This window comes from Protopterus annectens, chromosome 3.part1 (genome assembly GCF_019279795.1).
Source record: "Protopterus annectens isolate FY-2018-M chromosome 3.part1, PAN1.0, whole genome shotgun sequence".
Classification (NCBI taxonomy): domain Eukaryota; kingdom Metazoa; phylum Chordata; order Ceratodontiformes; family Protopteridae; genus Protopterus; species Protopterus annectens.
This window is the reverse complement of record NC_056732.1, coordinates 1,001,682,834-1,001,707,880: the sequence shown is the minus strand read 5'-3', so window position 1 is coordinate 1,001,707,880 and position 25,047 is coordinate 1,001,682,834. Positions and strand designations below refer to the sequence as shown.

Sequence of the window (25,047 nt, the reverse complement as noted above, 5' to 3'; positions counted from 1 at the left end):
CATACATCTGTGTATCAAAATGCTCTATATCTAGATTTTTGATTTATATTCAAAGTTCAAGCAAAATATTGCAGGGGACTCCGTTATCATTTTTGAACTTGAAAAGGAATTTCTATTTTACTGTGGATCCTAGCATATTAGTGCTACAAATATCTTCTGTTAGCAGTCAGTGTTATGTCTGAGGTGAAGACTAGACGGCTGTGCATACAAGAACGCTTTCATTCATGTAATGCAGTCACAAAGTATATGGCTTCATTTGTCCTACCCTTTTCTAAATTTGTTTTCATCACAGCCTAAAACGTTTAATTTGTAGATCTCTATTCATTCTGGCTTATTATGACACATAAAATCATAATGGCAGGGGAGTGCATGCTCCATCTTTTGTCATTACTGAAAATGTGCTGTAGTGAGTAGCAAATGTTCTGGATTTGTAATGGTCATTAGCCTCAACAAAAAGTTGAGATCCCTCATCAAATCCTCTAAAGCCAGCTATTAAGGCAGAATTGCAGCAGACACTAAAAACAATCACAAAGCCTTCTATAGCTATATCAAGAACCTCCACGGCAATACCCAGATTTGCTCTGAGATACTGCACAATGATACTTCCTATACTCAGCCAACAGATATTGCCGACATACTGTCCTACAAATTCATTGCCAACTTTACCCCTCTCCCCCCCTAAAGGACCAATCACAATACTGGAAGAATGCCAGGCACCCAGCATTACTGCATCACAGGTTAAAGCTGCATTGTCCAAGGCCAAGAATACAGTTTACATGGGACCTGATAATATCCCCGGCTGTGTTCTAAATGAACTACAAAGCGAACTGTCACCACATCTGTGTGCCCTGTTCAGTCACAGCCTCACTTCATGCCTTGTCCCTACCAAATGGCACACTGCTACAGTCATACCTCTCCATAAAGGGGGAGTGACCAGACCCTGGGAATTATCACCCCATTAGCCTGACGAGTCTAATATGTAAAGCTATGGAGCGCATCATCATGGACCTGATTAACAAAGATACAGGAAATCTCCAAACTCTAGACCCCACGCAATTTGGCTTTGTGAAAGGGAGATCATGCCTGCTCAACCTGGTTGACGTCTATGAATCAGTCATGAGGGCTGTGGATGAAGGTAAAGCAGTACATAAAGCCTACCTCGATCTGGCCAAGGCCTTTGATACAGTTCCTCACTCGGGAATTATTGCTAAATTCAGCAAACTAGGCATCAACCCTATATCACTAGGTGGGCTGCAAATTGGCTCACAGATAGAACACACAGTGTGAAAGTAGCAGACTTCAAGTCAGACTGCCGACCAGTCATGAGTGGAGTCCCACAGGGATTGGTCCTGGGTCCTCTCCTGTTTGGCATCTACTTCTTAGAAGTCCAGGCCAACACAAAGGGACTCTGGCTGACCATGTTTGCGGACAACTGCAAGCTGGGAGACATTATTAACTCCTCAAGTGATGCAGACATCCTACAGAAAGGCCTCACTGAGACCAATGACTGGTGTCAAAACCATAGCCTTAAGCTTAACACCAAAAAATGCGTCATCATCCCCTTTGGTATAAACTCATTTCCCACTAATTACCACATTGATGGGAGCCCACTGAACACTGAAGGTGTTATAAGAGATCTGGGGATGCAGGTTAACAGCAACCTCCCCTTCGACCACCACATTGCCACTGTACTGAGAAAGTCCTTCTATGTGACACATCTCATTACCAAGGGTTTTTTATCTAGGAAGAAAGAGGTCATTGTCTCTCTCTACTCTTCCCTCATTAGACCAGTCATCGAGTATAATGCCCCAGTTGGCATGTACCTCACTAGACACCTGCAACAGCTGGAGAGGTCACAGACGTACCTCACGAAGAGGATCATAGGCATTAAACACATGTCGTACACGGATAGACTCAAAAGACTCCAGCTATTCTCTGTCTCATATCGCCTATTTAGAGGTGATCTTTGCTTGACTTACAAAGCCATGTCTGAGCCAGCTCTGTTAGAAATGCTGCATCTAAAGAAATCCCAGTCCCTCCGCACCATACACTCCAGAGACCTCAACCTCATTACCACAATCAACAGAACATACTGGAGGGACAGGTTCCTCACAGAGAGACTGCCCATGCTCTGGAAATAGACTTCCCATACATGTCAAGCAGAGCACCTCACTGGCCCTCTTCAAGAGAAATCTTGATGAGTGGATGGGTAATAGAAAGTTCACCCCGGGGATCACTCCAGTGGCTCTACTTGATACAGGCACTGGGAGCTAACATCGAGCAGCACAATGCCAGGGCACTTCTATGGGCTAGGCTTGTAAAGGCTCCAGTGGCATTACCCTAGTACACACCTATGAACCTATGAAGTTGTGAAAGTGGTATAGTGAAGAAGAGGAAACCAGTACAGAAGTCTGCCAGTTCTTAGACTTACAAAAATCAAAGGATTTCCAGTTTTCTTCCTTCATTATCCCGCTTTTCTGAAGTGGAACATTAATATTCCAGTATATGTCCCTTAATTGACTCCATGCTGCCTTGACATACAACTGTTGTAGGAATTTGATTTTCCATAATTTGAAGGAACAGTATTTCCAGTTATTTACTTAATCTTCCTGTTAGTTCTATTTACTGCATACCCTCCCCATGGTGAAGTCCTCAACTCACTGTTCTAAAATTGTGGTTCCATTACCACATATATCTACATAGATGCTGTATGCAAAATTGGCCTCACTGTTTCTTTGATTTGCTCTGAGATGAGTTATTGAGTTACATTATCATTTGATTCAGTCCACTGTTATGACCGGATATGGCATTCTCTACTGAGGTCTCTCTGTACATGAAGTAAAAGCAGGAAGTCCACACTAATCACAGACTTCATACAAAACAGCAGGCGTTCTGAGATATATCAGTAAAATAATTATTTGGGCTTCTTTAATAACAATTTATTCTGAGTATGCTACTCTCTTTTAGCCACAGTATATTACAATAGAAGTGGAGTGATTGATAGTCAAAGGTGTAGCTCTCCAAAGCTTTCAGTGTGAAAGGACAAACATTTATATGCGTGTATGTACATATATCTGCGTATGTAATATATGTGATATGATACTTCTGTGCTGTCCCCCTCTCCTTCACTGTAGGATAGGCCAGATGCTAGCTGTTCTCAAGCAAAAGTCTTATAACTGAAAAAATGCTCATCATGATTATCTTCAATAAAGATCTGAAAAAGGAGTCTTCTTTGCTAGGAAGTTTTCTTTTAAACTGGAGCTCAAGAAACGTGCACTCTTCATTCAGAATTGAGCATCTGGTCATTATCTTTCATCTGAACTGCCCCCATCTGGCATATCCTATTTCCACTTTTATGTTTGTCTTGGTAGACTACCACTGTAACCCACTAGATTTGGATTGCCAAGCCCAGGGTTTTTACATTCCAGGTGACTATTTGATGTTTGGTGTGTGTGTGTGTGTGTGTGTGTGTGTGTGTGTGTGTGTGTGTGTGTGTGTGTGTGTGTGTGTGTGTGTGTGTGTGTGTATATATATATATATATATATATATATATATATATATATATATATATATATATATATATATATATATATATATATATATATATATATATATATATATGGGTCTACTTCACATGGTCGACAGTTCATTTGATCGACTTTTATTTGGTCGACAATTCATTTCATCGACAAGCAGTTATATGTGGGGGGCGATCCGCCAATGTGGGGGGCTGTGCCCCCCACACCCCCCTAACTATATATATCAACTCCAGGGTCACACAACATTGGGGAGGGGGGCAAATCTGCCTGTCGACCATATGAATTGTCGACCAAATAAAAGTCGATCAAATGAACTGTCGACCATTTGAAGGGGACCCATATATATATATATATATATATATATATATATATATATATATATACTACTCTTCATCTGACTAACAAAGGGGAAGATTTAAAAATTCTTATTTTTGTAAGATGTTGCATAAATAAAATGTAATGTACTGTTTTGTTTTATTTAGGAATTCTTTCATCGAATGATGCAATATGCTAATTCAAAAGCTGAGAAGAGTGTAACAGAAGAAGTTGTTAAGGTAAGCCTAATAGAATTTTTTTTTACTATGGCTTGTTCTTAGGTGCATCTGAATTAAAATGGTTGACCGGTATGTATTTGCATTTGATTTCAGACCTTGTTTTCAAACATTGAAGACATCCTTGCAGTACACAATGACTTCTTGACTCTAATAGAGGAACAGCTATATCCTGAACCAAGTTGTCAACATGAAGTCGGAAAATGCTTCCTTCAGTTTGTACGTAAAATCTTTCTTTAAATAAAGTATCACTTTATTGGTTTTGTTTTTAACATTAAAGAGCTTTATACAGAATATGCAGTGATTACAAAGCTTCATAAACCAGGAAGTCATACCTCAAATGTAGATTGATTAGATTGTCAGGGTTCCTCTACATCTTCATTTGCTTTTTTTTTCTTTAGTTAGTATTGTAAGTAAATGCAGTATTACTGCTTTTAGTATCCCTTTTTTTTTTGGTTCACTATTTCAAAATGGTGTGTGGACTTTGATATAAACACATTCACTAAACATTTTTACCTTAGAGCTGATTCTGAAATAGGGAAAAAACTGTCTACTTAGAGCAACACTCCTGTAGCAGGTCATAAGCATTGCAGTTCTCATTTGGTAAAATGTTTTCTTTCTTAAAATATCTACACTCTACTAAACATTTCTTTACATCACACGTTTGAATCCATAGTTAGAAGCTAATTGCATTTATTTTGCAGAAGTTTGTCTTGTCTTAACAATATGTAGTTATTAGGTTAACTGTTTTAAACAAGAGAGTATCCCTCCCTTTTTCTTATGTTGAATTTTTGCATTAACTGTAATGTAATGTTCATTTTGATAGCTTTAAACTTTTTGCATTTTCACTGTAAAATATAAGCAATCAGTATTAGTTTAATCTTGACAGGTTTAATTGTCATCTTCTAATTAAAAATGTCTTTAAAGACTACTGGGTCTTTGGTAAAGCCAGAGTCCATGTGCTGAAAGGTTTCACTACTAACATTACTTTTAGTTAGACAGGTGGTCACTGTCTGGAGGTAGGATGTCTTGACTTGTGATAACAGGCAACTCAAAAGAATATCTTTCTTTTGATGTTCTTTTGATTCTATTGCAGTCATCACATTTGGGTTATCTGCTTGCAGTAGCCCTCAGTCGGCCTGATTATCAAAGTCTTGGGTTCTGCATTGGTTGCTGTTTCATCTTCCATGACGTCAGGTAGTCAGGGTTATAAAGCATGCAGCCGACTCCATTACACCAGTCTTTCTTGCCGTGCGGCAGTTCGCAAGTGCAGGTTGGCCGACTCCTGAAATTTTTGTTTTCGAGTTTCAGAACCGAAGTCTTCAACTAAAACTAAGTACCCCATTGGGGAAACTTTTTCTTGCTCTAAACCGATGTCAATAAAAGTCAATAACTGTATTTCTTGTGGAAAGCAAACACCTCATAAAGTTTGTTATTCGTACTGTATTCCTTGCTTAGGCCCTGACCAGGACATACCACGCTGTCGGTTTTGTGCCTTATTTAAACCACAAACTATTCGTCGTCGGTATATTTTCGCTTCTAAATATTTTGGTACTCGGTTCAATTATCCAGATATGTCTTCGGTAAGCCACCCGACTACTGACTTTCTGAAAAAATGCAAAGATAAAGACAGAGGCAGGCTGCCTAGGTCCAAAGCTGCTGACGACGCTTCTCCTAAGCTAGTCACCAGTTCACTGGTACTCAGTGAGGCACTTTCGCAGCCCCTGATACCTGCTACTTCAGATTTGCAGGCCTCTACTAAGACCCATTCAGAGTCTGGTATGCTGTGAGATGCTTCAACTGGGGGAACCTGCAGATGTCTCTAACTTGGATGGGTCCGCAGCCATTGTGCAGGCACCGGCTTCTGAGGGTGTATTCAGGCCTACTGACTTGCATATTAAACCGATGCCATCTTCTTCTTCTGGGCCTAAAACTTGAACCATGCCTAGGAAACCAATGCCCAGACCTCATGGTCAGGCCTCTATGCCTAAAAAACAAATGATAAGAATGGCTGAAGACCTTATTACTTTAATCAGGGGAAGCCAACCTTCACTCTCTAAGAGACCTAGGACTGAGTTTGCTTATGAGACTTCTGACCAGGATTCTGAAATGTCTGTCTCCTCTGATGACCAGGATTTACCCTTATCTACCTATGAGGATTCTGATGCAGAGGAATCTATTCCCTCTGCTTCTCCCCCAGAGGATTTTTCTTTTGGTGAAACCTTGCATACTCTTAGGGAACTTTTTCACTGTTGATCAACAAATGGGGGATCCCAGATATAGACCTATTTGCCTCCCCTCAGAACTACCAGTTGGACAAAATCTGCACAAGGACTCCCCACAAACAAGCTTGGAAAGTGGATGCTCTGTCCTTCAGCTGGAGAAATGTATCAGTTTATGCCTTTCCTTCTCTGCCTCTCCCCTCCAAAGTACTAAAGATCAAACAGGACAAACCAAGGATGATACTGATTGCACCAGACTGGCCACACCAACACTGGTACCCCCTCTTGCCCAGTGTGTCACAGCTGGCCCCATGGCACCTACCTCAGACCCCTACCCTGCTGTCTCAGCAGGAGAGCCAGATTCTGCACCCCCAGCTTCAAACCCTGAACCTGGCAGCCTGGCTAATTACCTAGGCTCTCCATTGCCATCCCTCAGTAAACAAGTGTTGGATGTCATTTTGGAGGCAAGGAGGCCTAGTACTAGAAAATCTTATGCTGAAAAATGGAAAAGATTATGTGCCTGGAACCAAACTCAAGGGATGGCCACAGCAGCACCCAATTTACCTCAGATTCTTCAATACTTAACTGAGATGCTTCACAAGGGCCTTTCTTTTTCCTCCATCAAAATTCACGCCTCAGCCATTTCAGCTCATTACAACACAGAACCACCCCTCTTTTCTCACCCACTGTTCAAGCAGTTCCTCAGAGGGGCCAAAAACCTAAGACCACCCAGGAGAGCCCCAGCTCCAGCCTGGGACCTTAATTTTGTATTGGAAAAACTCACTCTTCCTCCGTTTGAGCCAGCTGCAACTGCAGAATTAAAATTCCTTTCTTGGAAAACAGCTTTCCTTTTAACAGTCACTTCAGCAAGAAGGGTATCTGAATTACAGGCCCTTATGGCAGTGGAGCCTTTAATCGTCTTTCATGCAGACAGGGTGTTTCTCAGGACCAATCCCTCTTTTTCATGCTCAAGGTGGTATCCAGTGTGGCTCTTAATCAGTCCATTCATTTGCCAACCTCCTTTTCTAATCCACAGAACAAAGGGGAATGGATACTGCACTCCTTAGATGTGCACACACAACTTAGATTTTACTTGGACAGGGCTAAACCTCAAAGGAAATCTGAACAACTGCTGGTGGCGTTTGCTGCAGGGGCAGAGGGGAAGGCTATTTCAAAGCAAACCATTTCTAAATGGATGACCATTGCATTAATTTCTGCTATAAGCACCATGGAAAACCTATCCCACAGGGGATTAAACCCCATTCAACCAGGGCTGCATCTACCTCTACAGCCTTTCTCAGAGGTGTCCCTACCAGAGACATCCTAGAAGCTGCTACTTGGAGTTCTGTACATACTTTCACCAAGCATTACCATTTGCCAATTTTCTCTAAATCCAGAGCTGGCTTTGCGACTGCAGTCTTGCAGGGCCTTATAGCTGGTCCTAATGCTATCTAAATTCCTCCTCCCATCCTTAGCTTTGGGAATCTACCCAAATGTGAAGACTGCAACAGTGAAACATGAAGAATATAGTACAGTTGTGTACACTTACCATAAATATAGATGTTCGAGTGCATTCACTGTTGCAGTCCTGGTTACCCTCCCTCCAGCCCCCTGACTTCTTTTGACTATACCTCTATTCTCCTCTACTGTACTTAAAAGCTTTTTGGTGTATTTGCTTTTTTGTTGGAAGTATAACCTTGTATATTTATATTTAATTGCTTCCCATTAAGGGGGGCACCTGACATCTGGGGCAAGAAAAACTGATGTTATGGCGTTGGCTACACGCTTTATACCCCTGACTACCTGACGTCACAGAAGATGAGACAGCAGCCGACGCAGGACCCAAGACTTTGATAATCAGGCTGACTCAGGGCTACTGCAAGCAGATAACCCAAATGCGATGACTGCAACAGTGAATACACTCGAACATCTACATTTGTGGTAAGTGTACACAACTGTACTTTCTGACTGATGCAGCAAAGGATACTTTGTGAACTTATATCACAACAAGGGCAGTAATGTTTCTCAGCTACGGCTTGCACAGATATATCAGATGTATAGGTGTGTCTGGTAGTATTTTAGAATCTATGGTCTCCTCACGTAATCATTTATTCTTTTCTGTTTTAAAAACTGTTTCAGTCTTTGTGAATTTTATTCTGATTTGATGGACTTGCCTCTTCACTGATCCATCTCAGCTATGAAGGCAGTTTATGAAACAAGCCATTAATGACTTCATTTTGTGCAAAGGAATGGATTAGTATGCCTATCCCGGGGGAGGCGTGTTTGTCTAGACATTCTCACTGGGGAGGCATGGTGTATAGGTGGAAAGTAGCCCTAGGACATAATAGGTGAACACACAGGAGAGGGGATCAAGAAGTAGGTCATAAATGAAAAAAAAATTACCCTCCTGGAAACAGTCAACAGCACCCCCTCCCAGGACACCCTTAAGCTGTACACGTACCCCAGCCTTAGAATGGGGGGCTGTAGGAGATGTTGGTATACCTGTTTATGAACAGGGCACTTGGTTAAGCCAGAAAGAATGCAGAAGAGGAACCACACACACACACACACACACACACACACACACACACACACACACACACACACACACACACACACACACACACTCACACACACACACACACGTGCGCGCACACACACACACACACACACACACCAAAAAAAGAATGAAACTGGGCCATAGCTGCATGATACATTTCACTGAATTTCCTAATATTTGTGCATTCTGCACTATTGAAACAAAAGCCATTATCAGCATGTTCTTTTCTGGACTTTAAATTTTACTAAAATCGTGTCTCAGTTTTACAGTGGCTGCATATGAAATAGAAGAAGATATGTCATACACATCCCTCTCTGAAATAGCAGCTTTCCAACTCAGGAATAAATTGCTGATGAATAGACTAAGATGGTTATTTATTGATTTTATAACTGGTCTGAAAAGTGTTACAAGGTTACAAATGATTCTAAGTTCACTACACTCTGTGTAGCCCATATTCAAACTAGCCATGACTCTTCTGCCCATTCTTATTGTTGTAAATGTTAAAATTAATATTTTGCATGACAGACTTCCTGGGAGTCCCCAAAGCAGAACTCAACAAGAGCCCAATTCAGGGCTAGAGGTCTCAACACAATGAAGAAATTTAAAATAAATGATTTTGCAAGTGGCAAGATTCTCTGCTCCACCCATATGTAGGCAAGCTGTCACACCTGCCAAACTTAGATATAAAAACTCAACAGCTGCACAAACATGACACAAAAGAAGGAACCCAAAAACAAAGAGATCAGTGCCAGCACCATGTAGAAACAACACAGTCTATGATTTCATACAAAACCAGTGATTAGGGAGTCCATTTCAGGCATCTGTGAATCTTGTAGTATGCAAGTCCTCCAAATGGGGAGCATGTCAAGATGGTCATTTACATAGACCATCTCAGGGCTACCTCCTTCTCATGTGGTACTCCAAACCTCACTGCCACAGTGGCAATTCTAGGTGTGTGTGTGTGTGTGGGGGGGGGGGGGCAGGGGCAATATAAATCAGAACAGTCTGCTGAAATATGCAGGCTGTTGTGCTCATCTTGCGTACTTCACAAGCTGATTATGAATGCCCATATTTCTTTGCACTGTTATACCATATTATCCATTTTTGCAGTGCCGTATTTCTTTGTTGTGCTAAAATGGCTGATATAATGTAGATTCAAAAGGGTGTGACCTGATAGTAATAGAAAGAAGAGATGAAAATAAATAACTAAAAACATAGTCAAACTATTTAAAAATATATGTTACCTCACAAACAACGGGGTGTAAGGTATGAATGGAATGTTGTTCATATTAGGGTTGAGCAAGAACAAAGACAGATTTTGGCTAGGACTAGATGAATACAGGTAAGGAGACCTCCAGATAAAACTTGTTTTGGGCACCTGCCCAGTCACACTTTCCTGGTAATCAAATGTCAATAAATAAATAAATTTTATGCTCAAAAAAGTAAAATATTTTGTAATGGTTTGAACAAATTTTTGGTTCCTTTTTTGCATACAGAATATTAAGTTTTGAAAACTATTAAATATGCATTTCAAAGGTGGTGGCAGACCCTTGCAACAACTACAACAGGAGGCAACTGAACAAACCTAAAAATGATAATCCCATCCATGCTACTTAAAAGTAAAAAAGAATAAAAAAAATGCTAAATTAATAAACTGTATTTCTCCTGACATCCTTAAAAGTCTAGCTGTGTCAATCACAGAGATAGTACCATACTTTCATATACTGACGTGTAAAGGGAACTGTGATAACTGAACACATCTAAGCAGCATTAATGAATGCCAAGTAACTCATATGTGACTTTACACTTTAAAACTGACTCACTCTACTAATCTTAAAAAAGTAAAACATGTTTAAAAATAAATAAATAGTCATACTTTACAAATTCAAAATCAATCATTATTTTTTTAAAATACCTACTTAATCCAGTTCAGAGTCATGGGTGGGGGACGGTTGTAGTTTATCCAAACCACTCAAACTCTCAGTGCAAGAAATCTGGACAAACTCTGAAATAATGGGGGGGAGGCTGAAAATTAGGGACAGATTATTTAAAATATTGCTCCTATAAACTTAGAAAGTTATTAAAATAACAGATTTGCAGTATTATGTATTTTCTGAAGGATATGAAGTCTGAAACTCAAGTGTATGTCATTATTTAGTATTATTTGGAGATTTTAATCTTCAGTGATTTGCCATAAAAATGCACATTTTATGAGGAACAGACCAAAAATATGAGGCAGAAATCTGGGCATTCTGTGAAAATCTGGAGAGTTGAGAGATATGAGCCTATCACAGCACTCACTAGGAACAATGTAGGGAAGTAATCCTGGATGAAGTGCAGGCCTATTGCAGGACTCACAGATACATTCACATAGACCCAGCATGCTTACTCAGTGGAAATTTAGAGATCTACCATTTTGCCTGTGGCATATCTTTCAGATATGGAAGGAGATGAGAAGACCTAACAAAAACTCACACAGACCAAAAAAGGGCATGCAGATTCTATACAGAAGGAACCCCATCTAGGGACTGAACTGGTAAACCAAATCCTGTGAGGCAAAAATACAAATTGTTGTTTGCTTTACTGCCCAGTTCCAAGTCCAGTAAACCTAAATAAAAAGATGTAAGGACAGATTCCAAAAGAGTTGCTCTTGGTATGTCTGCTCTGATTCCAAAACACTTGCACTCAGTGTAGGTGACTTACTTTGGTTTAAGGCCTGTCAATAAACAGGATTGCACCAGGGGCCTGAGTTCAAAAGATATGCTGTCAGTGTCAGTGGTCACTTACACTGAGAGCAAGTCTTTTGGAATCGGGTCCATAATTTAACAGAAAGAAGGGCTATTTTTAGTATGAACTCCTCAAGAAGTAGTTGCAGTAATAATTACAAATCAAAAATCTTACTCAAAAGCTGGATCACGTTATAACAGCACTAATCAGTTCTGGGGATATGATTCATGTCAAAATACTGAGAATGCAAACATTGTGTCCTCAAACATCGAAAAAAAAATAATGCCCTGCAAATATAAACTAGAACAAAACTTTAAAAGAAGTGACATCATCCCAGCTCCATAGTTGTATAACCACCGAGAAAGAACACATACCTTACAATGAGAAATTTCTTCTTCACCAAGTCTGTAGAAGCAGAACTTCATCTGAATGGCATCTACAGTTCACACAGTTCATTCAAGAAACTGAAAGTCTGGAATGAACTGCATGAAGCACCAAAATAAAAAGTTCTAAAAGCTTAGGTTCGTAGGATTATACTATGTGTACAGCTGCAAGATACAGAGAAGCTTAGCACATTACCTTTGTAGTGATAATTGTGCTCAGGAATGCCAGATATGAACCTGTATTTACCTCTGCAGTCACTGAGGTGGGCTTTGCTGGCAGTCATAGAGCTTAGGTACTCAGATGTGCAGAGGGAGTACATTACAAAGGTGGGATGCATTGATGAGAAACCTATTATTCTAGCAGGTGTTGCTTAGCTTACAATGGAGGCTTGGTTCTTTGGAGAGGGTGCTTCATCGATTGTTTGTTCTTTAAAGGTGGGGGAGGCCGAAAAGCATAAGCAAAGATCACCCCTTAAGAGCCTGTATGAGATGGGTAGACTGAGAGTGATTTTAATCTGTAATGGTATCTTAAATGTCTTAAACTGGATTTTTTTTACCTTAAAGTACTGTACAAACTCTTATCACACAAACACTGCAAACAAAGATATGTTAATGGAAACTGGCACTTCACAAAAGTAATTCCAGATTATTGCAACTGAGGGTGCTGGATGTGATTAAGAAACAGGCTCCCATGGATAGTGTTGTTTGAATAGTATTAATTCTGTTAGACCACTTGGCTTTGGCCTTCATAATCTAACTCCACCTGTGGTAAATACTACACAACCCCCACACTCACCATGATTTATTGCTTAAATAAGTTTGCCAAAATTGTTAAAATCCCAGCAAATAACCACTAATGACTATAATCTGAAACTACAAAGCCTGACTAAAATATAGAAATGAAAGCACAGCAAAGAAACATAATTTCTCTTTCTGTACTTAAAAAATTCCAAATATTGGAATGCTTCCATCACAGCTATAAACCAATAACTGAAGCTTAAACTCTAAACAAAATACTACTTCCAAAAAAAAAAAAATACTGGTAGGTGGACAGGAATCAATGCATCTGTATCTTTATTTTCAGCAATGACTGCGAGTGTCTTAACTCTAGTGCTGTGTCCCTGACTAAGGCTCTGCAGAATGTAACAGCTGTGATACCTTCACACTGACTTTATAGTTATGCAGGAATAATGTATTTATTTATTTAACATTTGTTTACCGGGAAAATCCAACTTTGAACAAAGCCAATTTTCAGTGGAGGCCTGGGAAGAAATGTTCCAGATACATGCCGTTGTAACATGGGAGGAAACCGGAGCACCCGGAGAAAACCCACACAAATGCAGGAAGGACATGCAGACTCCGCACAGAAGGCAACCCAGCCAAGAGGCGAACCGGAGAAACTCTTACTGTGAGGTGACAGTACAACCACTGCACCAGCCAGTAATGAATCATAAACCAGATTGTGTTGCACTGAGTCCTGCATAGTAAGGCAAGCTTTAAAACAGGTTATAATGCTTTTAGTCTGTCTACAAAAAGGAATTTAGTCTACTGCATATTAAAAAAAGATAACATAACAAAGATGACCTAGAAATGACATATGGGATAAAAAAAAAAAAATTAAATGATCAGGTTTTGAGCAAAGTAGGTATGGGAAGCCGACAACTTGCATGTACTGTGCTACTTGATGCCAGTGTTTCCTAAAGGATGGCATAATCTCAATAATCTGTGGTAGGGATGTGGCTCATGTGGAATCTACTCCTTCATGACTGGCTCAATAATCCATGTTAGGGATCTGGCTCATGTGGAACTTACTTCTTCATGACTGGTAGATGCCACCATAATCCACAACCCTGGCATGACATATTGCTTAAATCACATGATGCCTGTCTTTCTGAATTTGATGTATATTGGTTTACCTTTATAAAGCCGAATCACAGTGGTTCGAATGCTCATATGAGTGACTTGTAACCACGAAAGTGAAAACGGTGACAGTCCTTAATGTTCGAAAAACAACAAATCGAAAAGCAGATTCGCTGTTTTTCGAACGTTAATGTCGAAAGAAAAAAAAAAAGAAGCCCAAAGCAGGGGGCAAGCCCCTCTGCACCCCCATGTGGGGAGCTGCGCCCCCACACCCCCCTACTTTAATATTCTAACTCCGAGATTGCACTACAGTGGGGAAAAGGACCATTTCCCGATCCCCACTATAGTGCAATCCGCACCACAATGTCAAATGTGCAGTAACAGAATGTCAATGTGCATTCGCTCATTGCACATACAAACCATTTTCCATTCGGCATTTGCAAATCTTGAAAACTGCCTTTTACCCAGTTGCTGTCTGCCTGTGTGCAATACGCACAACTAAAGGTAAGCCATCTATACCAGCTCTGCAGGTTCCTTAATTTATTACCTATAGAAACAGTATAGTTCATTATGCAAAAAGGTTCATAGGTGTGTACTAGGCTAATGGCCCTGGAGCCTTTACAAGCCTAGCCCATAGGATTACCCTGGTATCATGCCGCCTGACCTTAGTTCCCAGTGCCTCTGTCGAGTAGAGCCATTTGAGTGATCCCCAGGGTGAATTTTCTATTTTCCATCCACTCATCAAGATTTCTCTTGAAGAGGGCCAGTGAGGTGCTCTGTTTGACATGTACGGGAAGTCTATTCCATAGCATGGGCAGTCTCTGGGTTATGAACCTGTCCCTTCAGCATGTTCTGCTGATTGTGGTAATGAGGTTGAGGTCTCTGGAGCATGTGGTGTGGAGGGATTGGGATTTCTTTAGATGAAGCATTTCTAACAGAGCTGGGTCAGACATGGCTTTGTAAGTCAAGCAGAGATCGCCTCTAAGTAGGCGATATGAGACAGAGTAGTTGGAGTTTTTTAAGTATGTCCATATAGAATGTGTTTAAGGCCTAGGATCCTCTTTGTGAGGTACTTTTGCGGCCTCTCCAGTTGTTGCAGGTGTCTAGTGAGGTACATGTCAAATGGGACAGTGTACTCGATGACTGACCTAAGGAGGAAAGAGTAGAGGAAGACAGTGACCTTTTCTTTTTAGACCTCCTGTACTAAGACATTCAGAATCTTCATCTGAAGGATGACTAATTTTTGTAAAATGCCACTATCTTAATCTTGTTTATAGCTATATTTTAATTGTGATGTAATGGGCAAAAATTAAATTTTCTGCTGAAACAGGCCCATATCAGCTACAGCACCAGCACATGACATTTTCTTTCACTCTGTCACTAATATTAGCAAAACAAACTACTTCCATGCAGTAGTCACCTCACAGGCCAGGCATTATTGTCTTTTCAAGTGCTAGTCCAGTTTAAGTTTACAAAAGGCATGATTTCGATATCTTTTCTCATTAAGTCCATCCTGTGTAGCAATCAGGTTTTAAAATGTATGCAACCATAAAATTCTAGCTCTCCCTCCTGCTTGTATCCAGGAATAAAGTAATGTAAAGTAAAATTACAAGTGAACAAGTATTGCTGCTGGCTGACCTGTCTAAGTGTCAACCATGCCGCAGTCCAGGACTATATGGCAGTCATTCAATGTTGCATTTATCTAAAATACATACTGAATGACAGGCTGGCAACCAACAATATCATCAAGGAGGCAATTATGAATCCAGCCTATTAACAATGCTTGCTTTGAAGAAGATTTTATAGCTTCATTGGTGGTTACTAGACTGCTGGCCCAATAACCATTTTAAGGCTAGCCAAGCTTACACCAAATTTGCCAGAATAATGCTGATGTGCCAGTACCCCAAGGAATTGTACATGTTGTGATGTAAGCTTATACATATCAAGTGTTCACAGACAGATGTTGTCCATTATGGACATAGGTGCCAAACCAGTAGTAAATTTGCAATTTCCTATCCATTGGCCCAAGTTACATTTGAATATGGTTATATATGAGCTTTGCTTCACATGGATTGGAACCCTGTTCCAGAGAAGGGGAAATCTTATGAGAGACATACCTGGCCCTCAAACATGCCCTGTGTATGTCTCAGATGAGGTTTAGGTCCTTAGAACAGGCATTTCTGATGCTCTTTGTTTTGCAGATGTGCAACAAACCATCAGTTTGGTAGCAGAAGATTCTTTGCGGGCTAGGCATAGATTGCCTCACGTTAGTCTGTAGGAGATGGATACAGGAATAGGGCTTTGAGACAGTCCACACAGGACTTGTTTACTCCCTGTATTATTTTTGCTTGGAACCTTTGTGGTCTCAATAGCTTTTATAGGTGGCTGGTTAGGTACATGCTAAAGAGTGCTTTGTATTCAATGACTGGTCTGAAGAAAGATGATTGCAATGTAAAAATGACCGCCTTCAGCCTGGATACCATGTGCTTACTTATAAGTTCAGATTTAGTTAAGATTTAATTTGATTTTAGCTCAGATGAAATTAGAAGATTTCATTATAAATAAAAATAAAATAAGCTGATGCCCTGCTTTTCTTGACCCAAGGTGCTGACCAGCAAGCACCCACTCCCAACATCACTGGGAGCTGTAAGTTTTAGATCTAAACCTATGCAACTTTGTTTATAAGACGGGGAGATTTGCAGTTCAAAACAACACTTTGTTTTTCATTTTTATTTTACTTCAATTTTATAAAGTGGATATCTGTAAAGAAAATATCTGAAAGATGTGACAGCAGTACTGAACAACACAATACCACTGTTGCTGGTGGGTCTTTATGCAGAGAAAGCATTTGACAGAATAAACAGGGACTCTGTGAGCAATGGAAGCATTTGTATTCTGGAATAAAATTAAGAGGATATATGTGGGATCAGAGATGAATATTAAAGTGGGTGGGATCCTGTCTGATAATCTCTGCTTAAGTAGAGGAACCAGGCAGGGGTGTCCTCTCTCCTGTTTGTTATTTGCATTATATTTAGAACAATTGGCAAAGAAAATAAGGGACTCAGAAATTCAGGGATATAATTGGTATGTTAGTTAAGAAAAACTGGCTCTGTTTGTAGATAATATTATTTTATACCTGACAAAATCAGAAAGGGACATTACAGGGCTGTGGAACATATTAAGACATTTTCAAATCTTTTTGGGATACAAAATTAAAGAAGTTAAAACAAAGGCAAAAGCAGTAAATTATGTACCCACATATGAAATGGGGACATGATCAAATGCAGTATTTAGGAAAAAGGACTGAAAATTATTCCAGTGTGACAGCTAAGGAAATGTAGGCAGAAACAAAAGATAGTACAAACATTGAGAAAATTGAAGCTCTGTTATATGGATATCGATAGTAAGATACAAGCAGTTAAAATGTTTTTAGTCCCTTTAGTCTTATATGACAGATCAGGCATATTTTTATTAACTAGAGAAGAAGTTGTAGATGGCAATTAATAAAGACCTGAACGATTTTATCTGGGAGGGGAAGACAGCAAGAGTCAACTGGGATAAGCTTATTCTTCCAATAGAACAGGGCGGATTTGGAGGGTCTATGTTAAATCATCGAATGCTTAAAAAAGCAAACAATGATTTATCGAACCCATGTAAGTGGAAGCTTACAATCATGAATGCTCAGAACAGCAATTTTTTTTCCAAGGTAAAAAATTGCTGTTCCACCAAAAAAATGTAAAACATTACTTAAACTGGGGGGCTTCACCCCCCACACCCCCTGATGGTATATCAACTGTGAGATCACAGTACAGTCACGAAAATGATGAAGTAACGGTAGTGGCCAAGGAATTTCTTTCCCAGGGAAAGAATTCGCTTATATGCCGTTTCGCTATTTTGCCTTTTCGTCCTTTCATGTTCGATCAAGACACATTCGAAAGAATGCGTCTTCGATCATTTAATAGGAACCTGATTGGGATTACCTGATTTGAGAGGTATTTATATACACAGTTAATGCTTCTACACACAGCACAAGCAGAAAACTATAATTCAAAGTGGTAAGAGATTATGATGAAATGGGTGGAAGCTCAAGAAACAAGGAGAGACTGGGATTTTTGATGCAGACCTTTAAGGAGAATAACAATAATCCTACAGAATATTGCATTCATAAAGTAGCAGAAATTATTCTAAGAAGTAGAAAGGAGATACTGCTGATAGGGATGACTGCAATTAGAGATACAAACAATAGGCAAGAGGAGGCTGGAACTTATTAGAGAAAACTGGCAAAGGAACCAAGGTATTAGGGGCAAATAACTAGAGAGGAAAAGGTACAGAATGGGAAGATGCCAAGTACTTATTTGGACTGCAGGTTAGAGATCGCCTTTCCTATCAAGGATTGATGTCAGAGTATAGGGAAAGAGAAAGAAACAGGGGGTTCTTAAATGAAAGACCAGCACTGGTAGAGTTTTTAGTAGAATCTGGAACACAAGTTGCCATTAAGAAAGGAATAATTAGTAGAGCATAAGAAATATTGCATGATAACTATAAGAATCAATCAGTGGAGGTTAGAAAGGATTGGGAAGAGAGATTGGATAAGCAATTTACAAAAAAAACAACGGGGGGGATATATGAATGTTTCCAAAATATGCAGCAAAGTCTAGAAGATTTAGGATCTTTACTTTTTAAGAGCTTACATAGGTATTTTTATACCCCAAGTAGACTCCTCTAAGAATTTTTCCTCAGGTAGACAGCAAATGTTGGAGATGTGATGGGAAAGAAAGAGGTAACTGTGAACATATTTTCTGGAAGTGTAATGAGTTGGCAGACTTTAAAGATTCCCTGCAGACTGCTGTGTTGGAGATGCTGGGTGAGCAATTTAGTGTAACTATGAAAATTCTTTTTTGAGCTATGATCCAGAATCGGAATTGCCTAGACATAGTAAAGTCTTGCTGTGTCTAATTATGGTGGCTGCCAAAAAGAGTTGCTAGAAAATGGAAATCAAAGTCTAGACCAGCTTTACTAGAAGTAGCGAAGATGGTAACAGAGATAACTAGAATTTTGATCTTTAGAAAAGTTGTGTCTTTCGGCATTTCCTGGTTAGGGGTCGCCACAGCAGAACTCCGGTCCGCTAATGATTGGTAGTTGATTTTTACGTGCCGAGTTACTAGCCCTGACGCACAACCTTCAACGAAAGTACGCCCATTCACGCATGTCTCGACGCAGAAGACGCTCTAGCTGAGAATCGAACCGGACAACGTCTTACTGTGAGGCGACAACGCTACCGCAGCACCACCACCGCGGGTTTTTGATCTTTAGAAAAGAAAAAGAGCAAATTACATAGGAAAAAATGGGAAATGTGGGCTCAATACATGCAAAGGAGGGACTAAGTTTAAAAGAAAGCAGGCATTGAATGAGCTCTGTAATGGTAGACTGAAAAATGACTGAATATATTATAAGTGATGTATAATGTTTGCAGCTACAGTTATGTTGGCATGGTTTATAATGTATAATATTTGCAACTGAGATTGTGTCGGTATGGTTTATTTTCATTTATATAAATATAAGATTGCCTATGTCATACATGAAAATTTAATAAAAAAGTTTCTCGCTTAAAAAAAAAAAACAGTATTGAACAACACCAAAGTTATATTGCTAAATTCACTGTGACAAACATAATTCGTTTTTTTGTATTTTGCTTGAGGCTGACCTGTGTGACACCAGCTACAGCCACATGCCACAAGTGAGAGGGTGTAAGCTATGGGAAAGCCACAGGCTTCTTTTGTGCTTACTTGTTTTTGTGACTGTTTTCATAATCCACATTCTCAGCAAATATCAGGTGTTATACAGGCATACATATTTAAACAAAAGAAAGAAGTAGGTAGGATGTATGCTGAAAACTTTGGGTAGACATGCACTTCTCTCAACTTCTTAGTGCATGAATTCTGGACATAAAAAAAATGGTGGGTCAAAGGCTCTCAATCTGGGACAGATTCGAAATATTACTCTTATAAACTTAGAAAGATAGAATAACAGGGTTTCCATTAACATGCATTTTCTGAAGGATGTGAAGTATGAAACTCAAATGGCTGTTGTTATTCAGTCACTTCAGTCTTCAGTGATTTGCCAAAAAAACACAAATTTTATGAGAGACAGGACAAATATATGTGGCAAAATCTGAATATTCGAGAGGTATACAGTCACTGAAAATCCAGACTGATGCTTTGTTCTCTTTGCTTATCGTTGTATAAGGACTTGAGTTGAGTATATTTTCATAGCCTGTACACTTCAGCATAACCATTCCTTCAGACTGTACACCTTAATGCCTGTTATTTCTTATATTCAGTCTAAGTAATATCCAACTTTTCCTACACATTTTCAGATTCTGTGTAATCATATTCATGCATTGTTTCATGCTGTTTGGTCCTGAAATTAAGCCCTTAGAACTGCATAATGTTTCTCTGAGAATGGAGGCTGCTTGGACTCTCTTAATTCACTTGAAGGATTTGAATGCATCTTTCAGTCCACCTCCACCCCTTCTTTGTTTCTTTCTGTTTGCTCTCGTGGCTGAACTGGCTTTGTTCTTGTGTAATGGTGAGATCAGCAGAAATGCATCAGGGTGCCCAGTTTATGTAGTCTTGCTTTCTGGTATAATATATTTAATTTTAGATTACCTAATGTGCCTAAATCCATGTCTCTTCCTAAATATTTTGTCATTACATCACCCATTTGTGAACATCTTCACTTTGTTTTCCCAGTGAAGGAGTGCTAATTACTGTACTGCGAACCTTGCCTTTAAAACTTATCAAGCTACTTTCTCTCCTTTCCACTCATCATTATGTATTAGCCCTCATGAAACTGTTTAGATGCTTGAGAAGAAAATGCATTTTCTTAAAGTCTGTTATCTTGTATCATATATGAAATTACCAGATTGATTTTTTTCACAGTGGAAACGTTACTGAACCAACAAATCAATGTAATATAATACAACAAATAGAAAGAGCCTGCATACAAGATGCGTACAAAACAAGAATTTTCTAAGATGCTTAGTCAGGATTTAGCTATCAGGAAAATATACATTTTGCAAAACAGTTCAAAGACTGCTTATTATGTGATAGCTATTACTGCTTCTAACTGTCTGTATACCATACTTTTTTTCTCTTCTTTTCAATGAACCATATATTTGTAAGCTGCTTTTTATTTATTATTTATTTATTTAACATTTGTTGACCGGGAAAGTCCGACTAGGTTCCACAGATCCTGTTTTCAGCGGAGGCCCGGGGAGAAATGCTCCAGAAGCATGCCTTTAGAATGTGGGAGGAAACCGGAGTACCCGGGGAAACCCATGCGAATGCAGGGAGAACATGCAAACTCTGCACAGAAGGCACCCCAGCCGAGAATCGAACCAGAGAACCTCTTGCTGTGAGGCGACAGCATTAACTGCTGTACCACTGCACCGCCCCTCCATTTTTCCTGTAAGTCCTATAATAAGCCATCTCATTGGAGAATAAACCTATTGCTTTTGACCATAGTCTAGCTTTCTACAAGCAGAGTACTTTATACCCCCCCATCTTACAAGCTATGTGATTATTGTTGGCCTATTCCACAGTAATGTAAATAATATTGTAATCCAGGTACAGGTAAACTACATGACCCTATACTGTGAGTGTGCTGACATAAAAGTGGGAATATATTCAATACTCTAAGAGGCACTGGCTGGTGTGAAAGCTCTTAGTGATTTTTGATGTGTATTCCACCACGCGATGAAGAAATGTTTTAAATATATTTGATTTGTGTCATAGTAAACACCACTGCAGTGAGTTCAGTTTGGTTTGTAACCCATCTGTTTTCAGAGTGCCTTTCAGTTTTGCATGAGCAAAATAGCACCAACACACCTTTTTAAAACTGATAGTTAAATATTCAGATTAAGACAAGGCAGAGGCCATTGGCATGTTAGGTTCTTTGTCCCTGCCATTGCTTGGAAAAACTGGAGAAAAAAGAATGAATCTGAAACAGAATATAGCGAGAGAAAAAAACAAAAACATCACTGGAGGCAAGTATATCCTTGCACGAGGTTTTGCACAGTTACAGTATTCCTTGTCAGTATGACTCAATCCCCTTAAACTGTAGAGACTTTGATAATTATTTAGTAGTCAACCACAAAATATAAAGGAAGGGCTCACTTAACAAATAAGGAGGATTTACTCCATTCATCTTTTAATATCACAACTTCATCAGAAATTATTTGAGTATCTCTTAAAAAATATTTGAGTATTTTTTTGATTTCTATGAACTGGGCTGTGTGCATTTTGAGATTTTTTTTTCTGAATTCAAGGCAGGAAAGGAGCATTGGATCTCTAAATATGCATAAACGGCAAACCTGATAATAACATCATGTGTGAGTATGTGACTGCTACAGGAAGGGTCAGATAAAACACAAACCTGATGTAACAACTGTGATACCTCTGAACATCAGGAAATACAGTGTATTCTTATAGGATTAAAGCATGTTGATTTGGACTAGAAGATAGGTAGACAATAACTTAGGATAGACTGCCAAATTAGAGACTTGCATACAGTACTTGATAATAAACTCAACATTAGATTCACTCAAAATAATGGAAAAACAGCCCAGTGTTACTTTCATAGGTTCATTGGTAACTACTAGGCTAACTGCCTTTGCAGACCAATTTAAGCTTAGCCAGTTTCCCTTTTGGTGCATGAATTAACTTCCCTTATTTGGTGTTAGATTGGCCTTACCCATCCCATGGTCAATAATTATATACTACTCCTCATGATAATAACTGGGATCATACACTAAGGAATTTTAGGGGACCCATGCATGGGATAAATAATTTATGAGCTGTTTCCTTTGTGAGGGAATGGGACAGTTCTGGGGCAGATTTTCTGTTTTGCATCCACAGATCCAAGTTGGGCTTGAATATGGATGGGGATGAGCTTTGTTTAACATAGATAGAGAGTCAGTTCCAGAGCGGCAGTATACTGTCCAAGATAAATCTGTCCCTCCAAACCTTTCTGTTCATGTTGTAAAAGAGATTTAGATCCACAGATCTAGTATTTCTGATGATGTTTGACTTGCTGATGGGGTCAGAGGATACCTCGTATGCCTGACAAACATCACTTTTTAGCAGTCTGCAAGATACCAAGTATTGTAACAGGGCTTTGCATTGGCCCATATAGGACATATTGTTTGGGTCTTTTATCCTTTTAGTAAGTTATCTCTGTGTGCATTCCATTTGTTGCATGTGTCTGGACAGATACATGCCAAAGGTGGTATTGTACCAAATAACTATCCTATTGAGGGCTGAATAAACAGGGACAATGACATCCCTATATCTAGACACATTCTCTTTGTTTATAAACCGAGCGATATACAAGGACTTACTTACAGCAATGGACAAATGCTGGTCAAAAGTTAAGTCACTGTCCACATAAGTTCCCAAATTTGAACAAATGGGTCAACTCTTAGGGCAGTGTTGTCAATATGTTAGTTTCTCGGGTAGGGATAGATGACTTCCCAAAGAATATAATATTACATTTTTGGCATTTAGTTTCAGTCCATGATTTTGGCAGCACTTATTTATTTAGGATAAACTTTCATGCAGGATGGCCAAGTCATTTGGGATTCAGTGACTGCTCCTAGCTTGCTGTTATCTGCAAGCATATTCAGCCAGAGCCTGTTGGTATTGGCTTTTACTTCAGAGAAGTAGATGCCATACAGGAGAGGTCCCAACACAGAATCCTGGAGGACTCTACTGGTGACTGGTCTCTTTTTCAAGGTAACTTCCCCTAATTTGATTTTTTGCATCCTGTCTGTGAGCCAGTTGGCAAACCAACAGGTGACATATGGGTTTATTCCCAGCTTATTAAACTTTTCTACAATGCCTGAGTAGGAGAGTGTGCCAAAGGTGCTGACCAACCCGAGGTATGCATTGTGCACCATTTTACCTTCACTCATTGCTTTGGTGACTTTTTCAAAAATATCCATCAGATTGAGAAAGCATGATTTGCCCTTGATGAATCCACACTGAGACCAGTCCAGTGTTGGAGGTTCCCTATATCCTTATTGATTAGCTTCATGCCAAGTCTTTCTGTGGCTTTGCAAATTAGGCTGGTCAGACTTATATGGTTGTAATTGCTGGGGTCTGTGGAAGCTCCTCCCTTTTGCAGGACTTAAGAACTTATTTTAAGTGCTTTTGCCTCTTTAATACACAGGGACTAAAAATTGCACAACATATTGTCTAAATAAATTCCAGTACTTATCATGCAATCAAAACCATCCAGTCAAATCTGTAGCATTTTCAGGTGAATCAAAAATATATATAAAAAAAAAACTGTACTAAAGAGCTTCAAAACCTAGTTATAAACATCAACTGAGTGTAAAGACCATGTGTTTCTAAAGTATAGCCAAACAGTCCACTTATGCTGTGCTGACGATGGGCATTCAGAAGCCATATAGCTGAAACACTTGATGTCTTTAAGGGGTAATTTGCATATATCCCATGGGCCTCTATTATGGGAGGTTTAAGATTTCACACAGTGAAAACTCTAGCTTGGTTAGGTTTTCTTGTAGGTTTGTCTAATTTGTTTTGACATGCAAGGTAAGTCTATTTGATGAATGGGGCATACTTTTGGATGATTGTCTATTACATCAGCAGATGTATTCCTTAAAGAATGCAAATGGGTTGGGGCTGGTTTTTAACCATAGGTTCATAGGGTCATAGGTGTGTACTAGGCTAATGGCCCTGGAGCCTATATAAGCCTAGCCCAAGAAGATTTCTTGGCACCATGCAGCCCAAAGTTAGTTCCCAATGCCCCTGTCAAGCAATGAAATGATCCCCAGGATGAACTTCCTATTGCCTGCCCACTCATCAAGATTTCTTTTAAAGAGGGCCAGTGAAGTGCTCTGCTTGATGGGAATGGGAAGTTTGTTCCAGAGTATGGGAAGTCTCTGGGTAAGGAACCTGTCCCTCCAGCATGTTCTGTTTATTGTGGTAATGAGGTTAAGGTCCCTGGATCGTGTGGTATGGAGGGATTGGGATTTCTTTAGGTGTAGCATATCTAGCAGCTCTGGGTCAGACATGGCTTTGTAAGTCAAGCAGAGATCGCCTCTAAGTAGGCGATAAAAGACAGAGTATAGCTGGAGTTTTTTGAGTCTGTCCATATAGGGCATGTGTCTAAGGCCTAAA

The 25,047-nt window shown here is 39.6% G+C and overlaps 1 protein-coding gene across 1 annotated transcript in view; it reads left to right on the top strand.

Moving 5' to 3' along the window:
* Positions 1-3,184: 3,184 nt before the first annotated feature.
* PREX2 (phosphatidylinositol-3,4,5-trisphosphate dependent Rac exchange factor 2) overlaps positions 3,185-25,047 on the top strand; it is a 1,787,099-nt gene continuing 1,765,236 nt past the window's right edge. The window contains exons 1-3 of the mRNA XM_044066265.1: positions 3,185-3,301; positions 4,023-4,094; positions 4,188-4,310. Coding sequence (XP_043922200.1) covers positions 3,185-3,301; positions 4,023-4,094; positions 4,188-4,310 — 312 coding nt within the window. The remainder of the gene's footprint in view (positions 3,302-4,022; positions 4,095-4,187; positions 4,311-25,047) is intronic.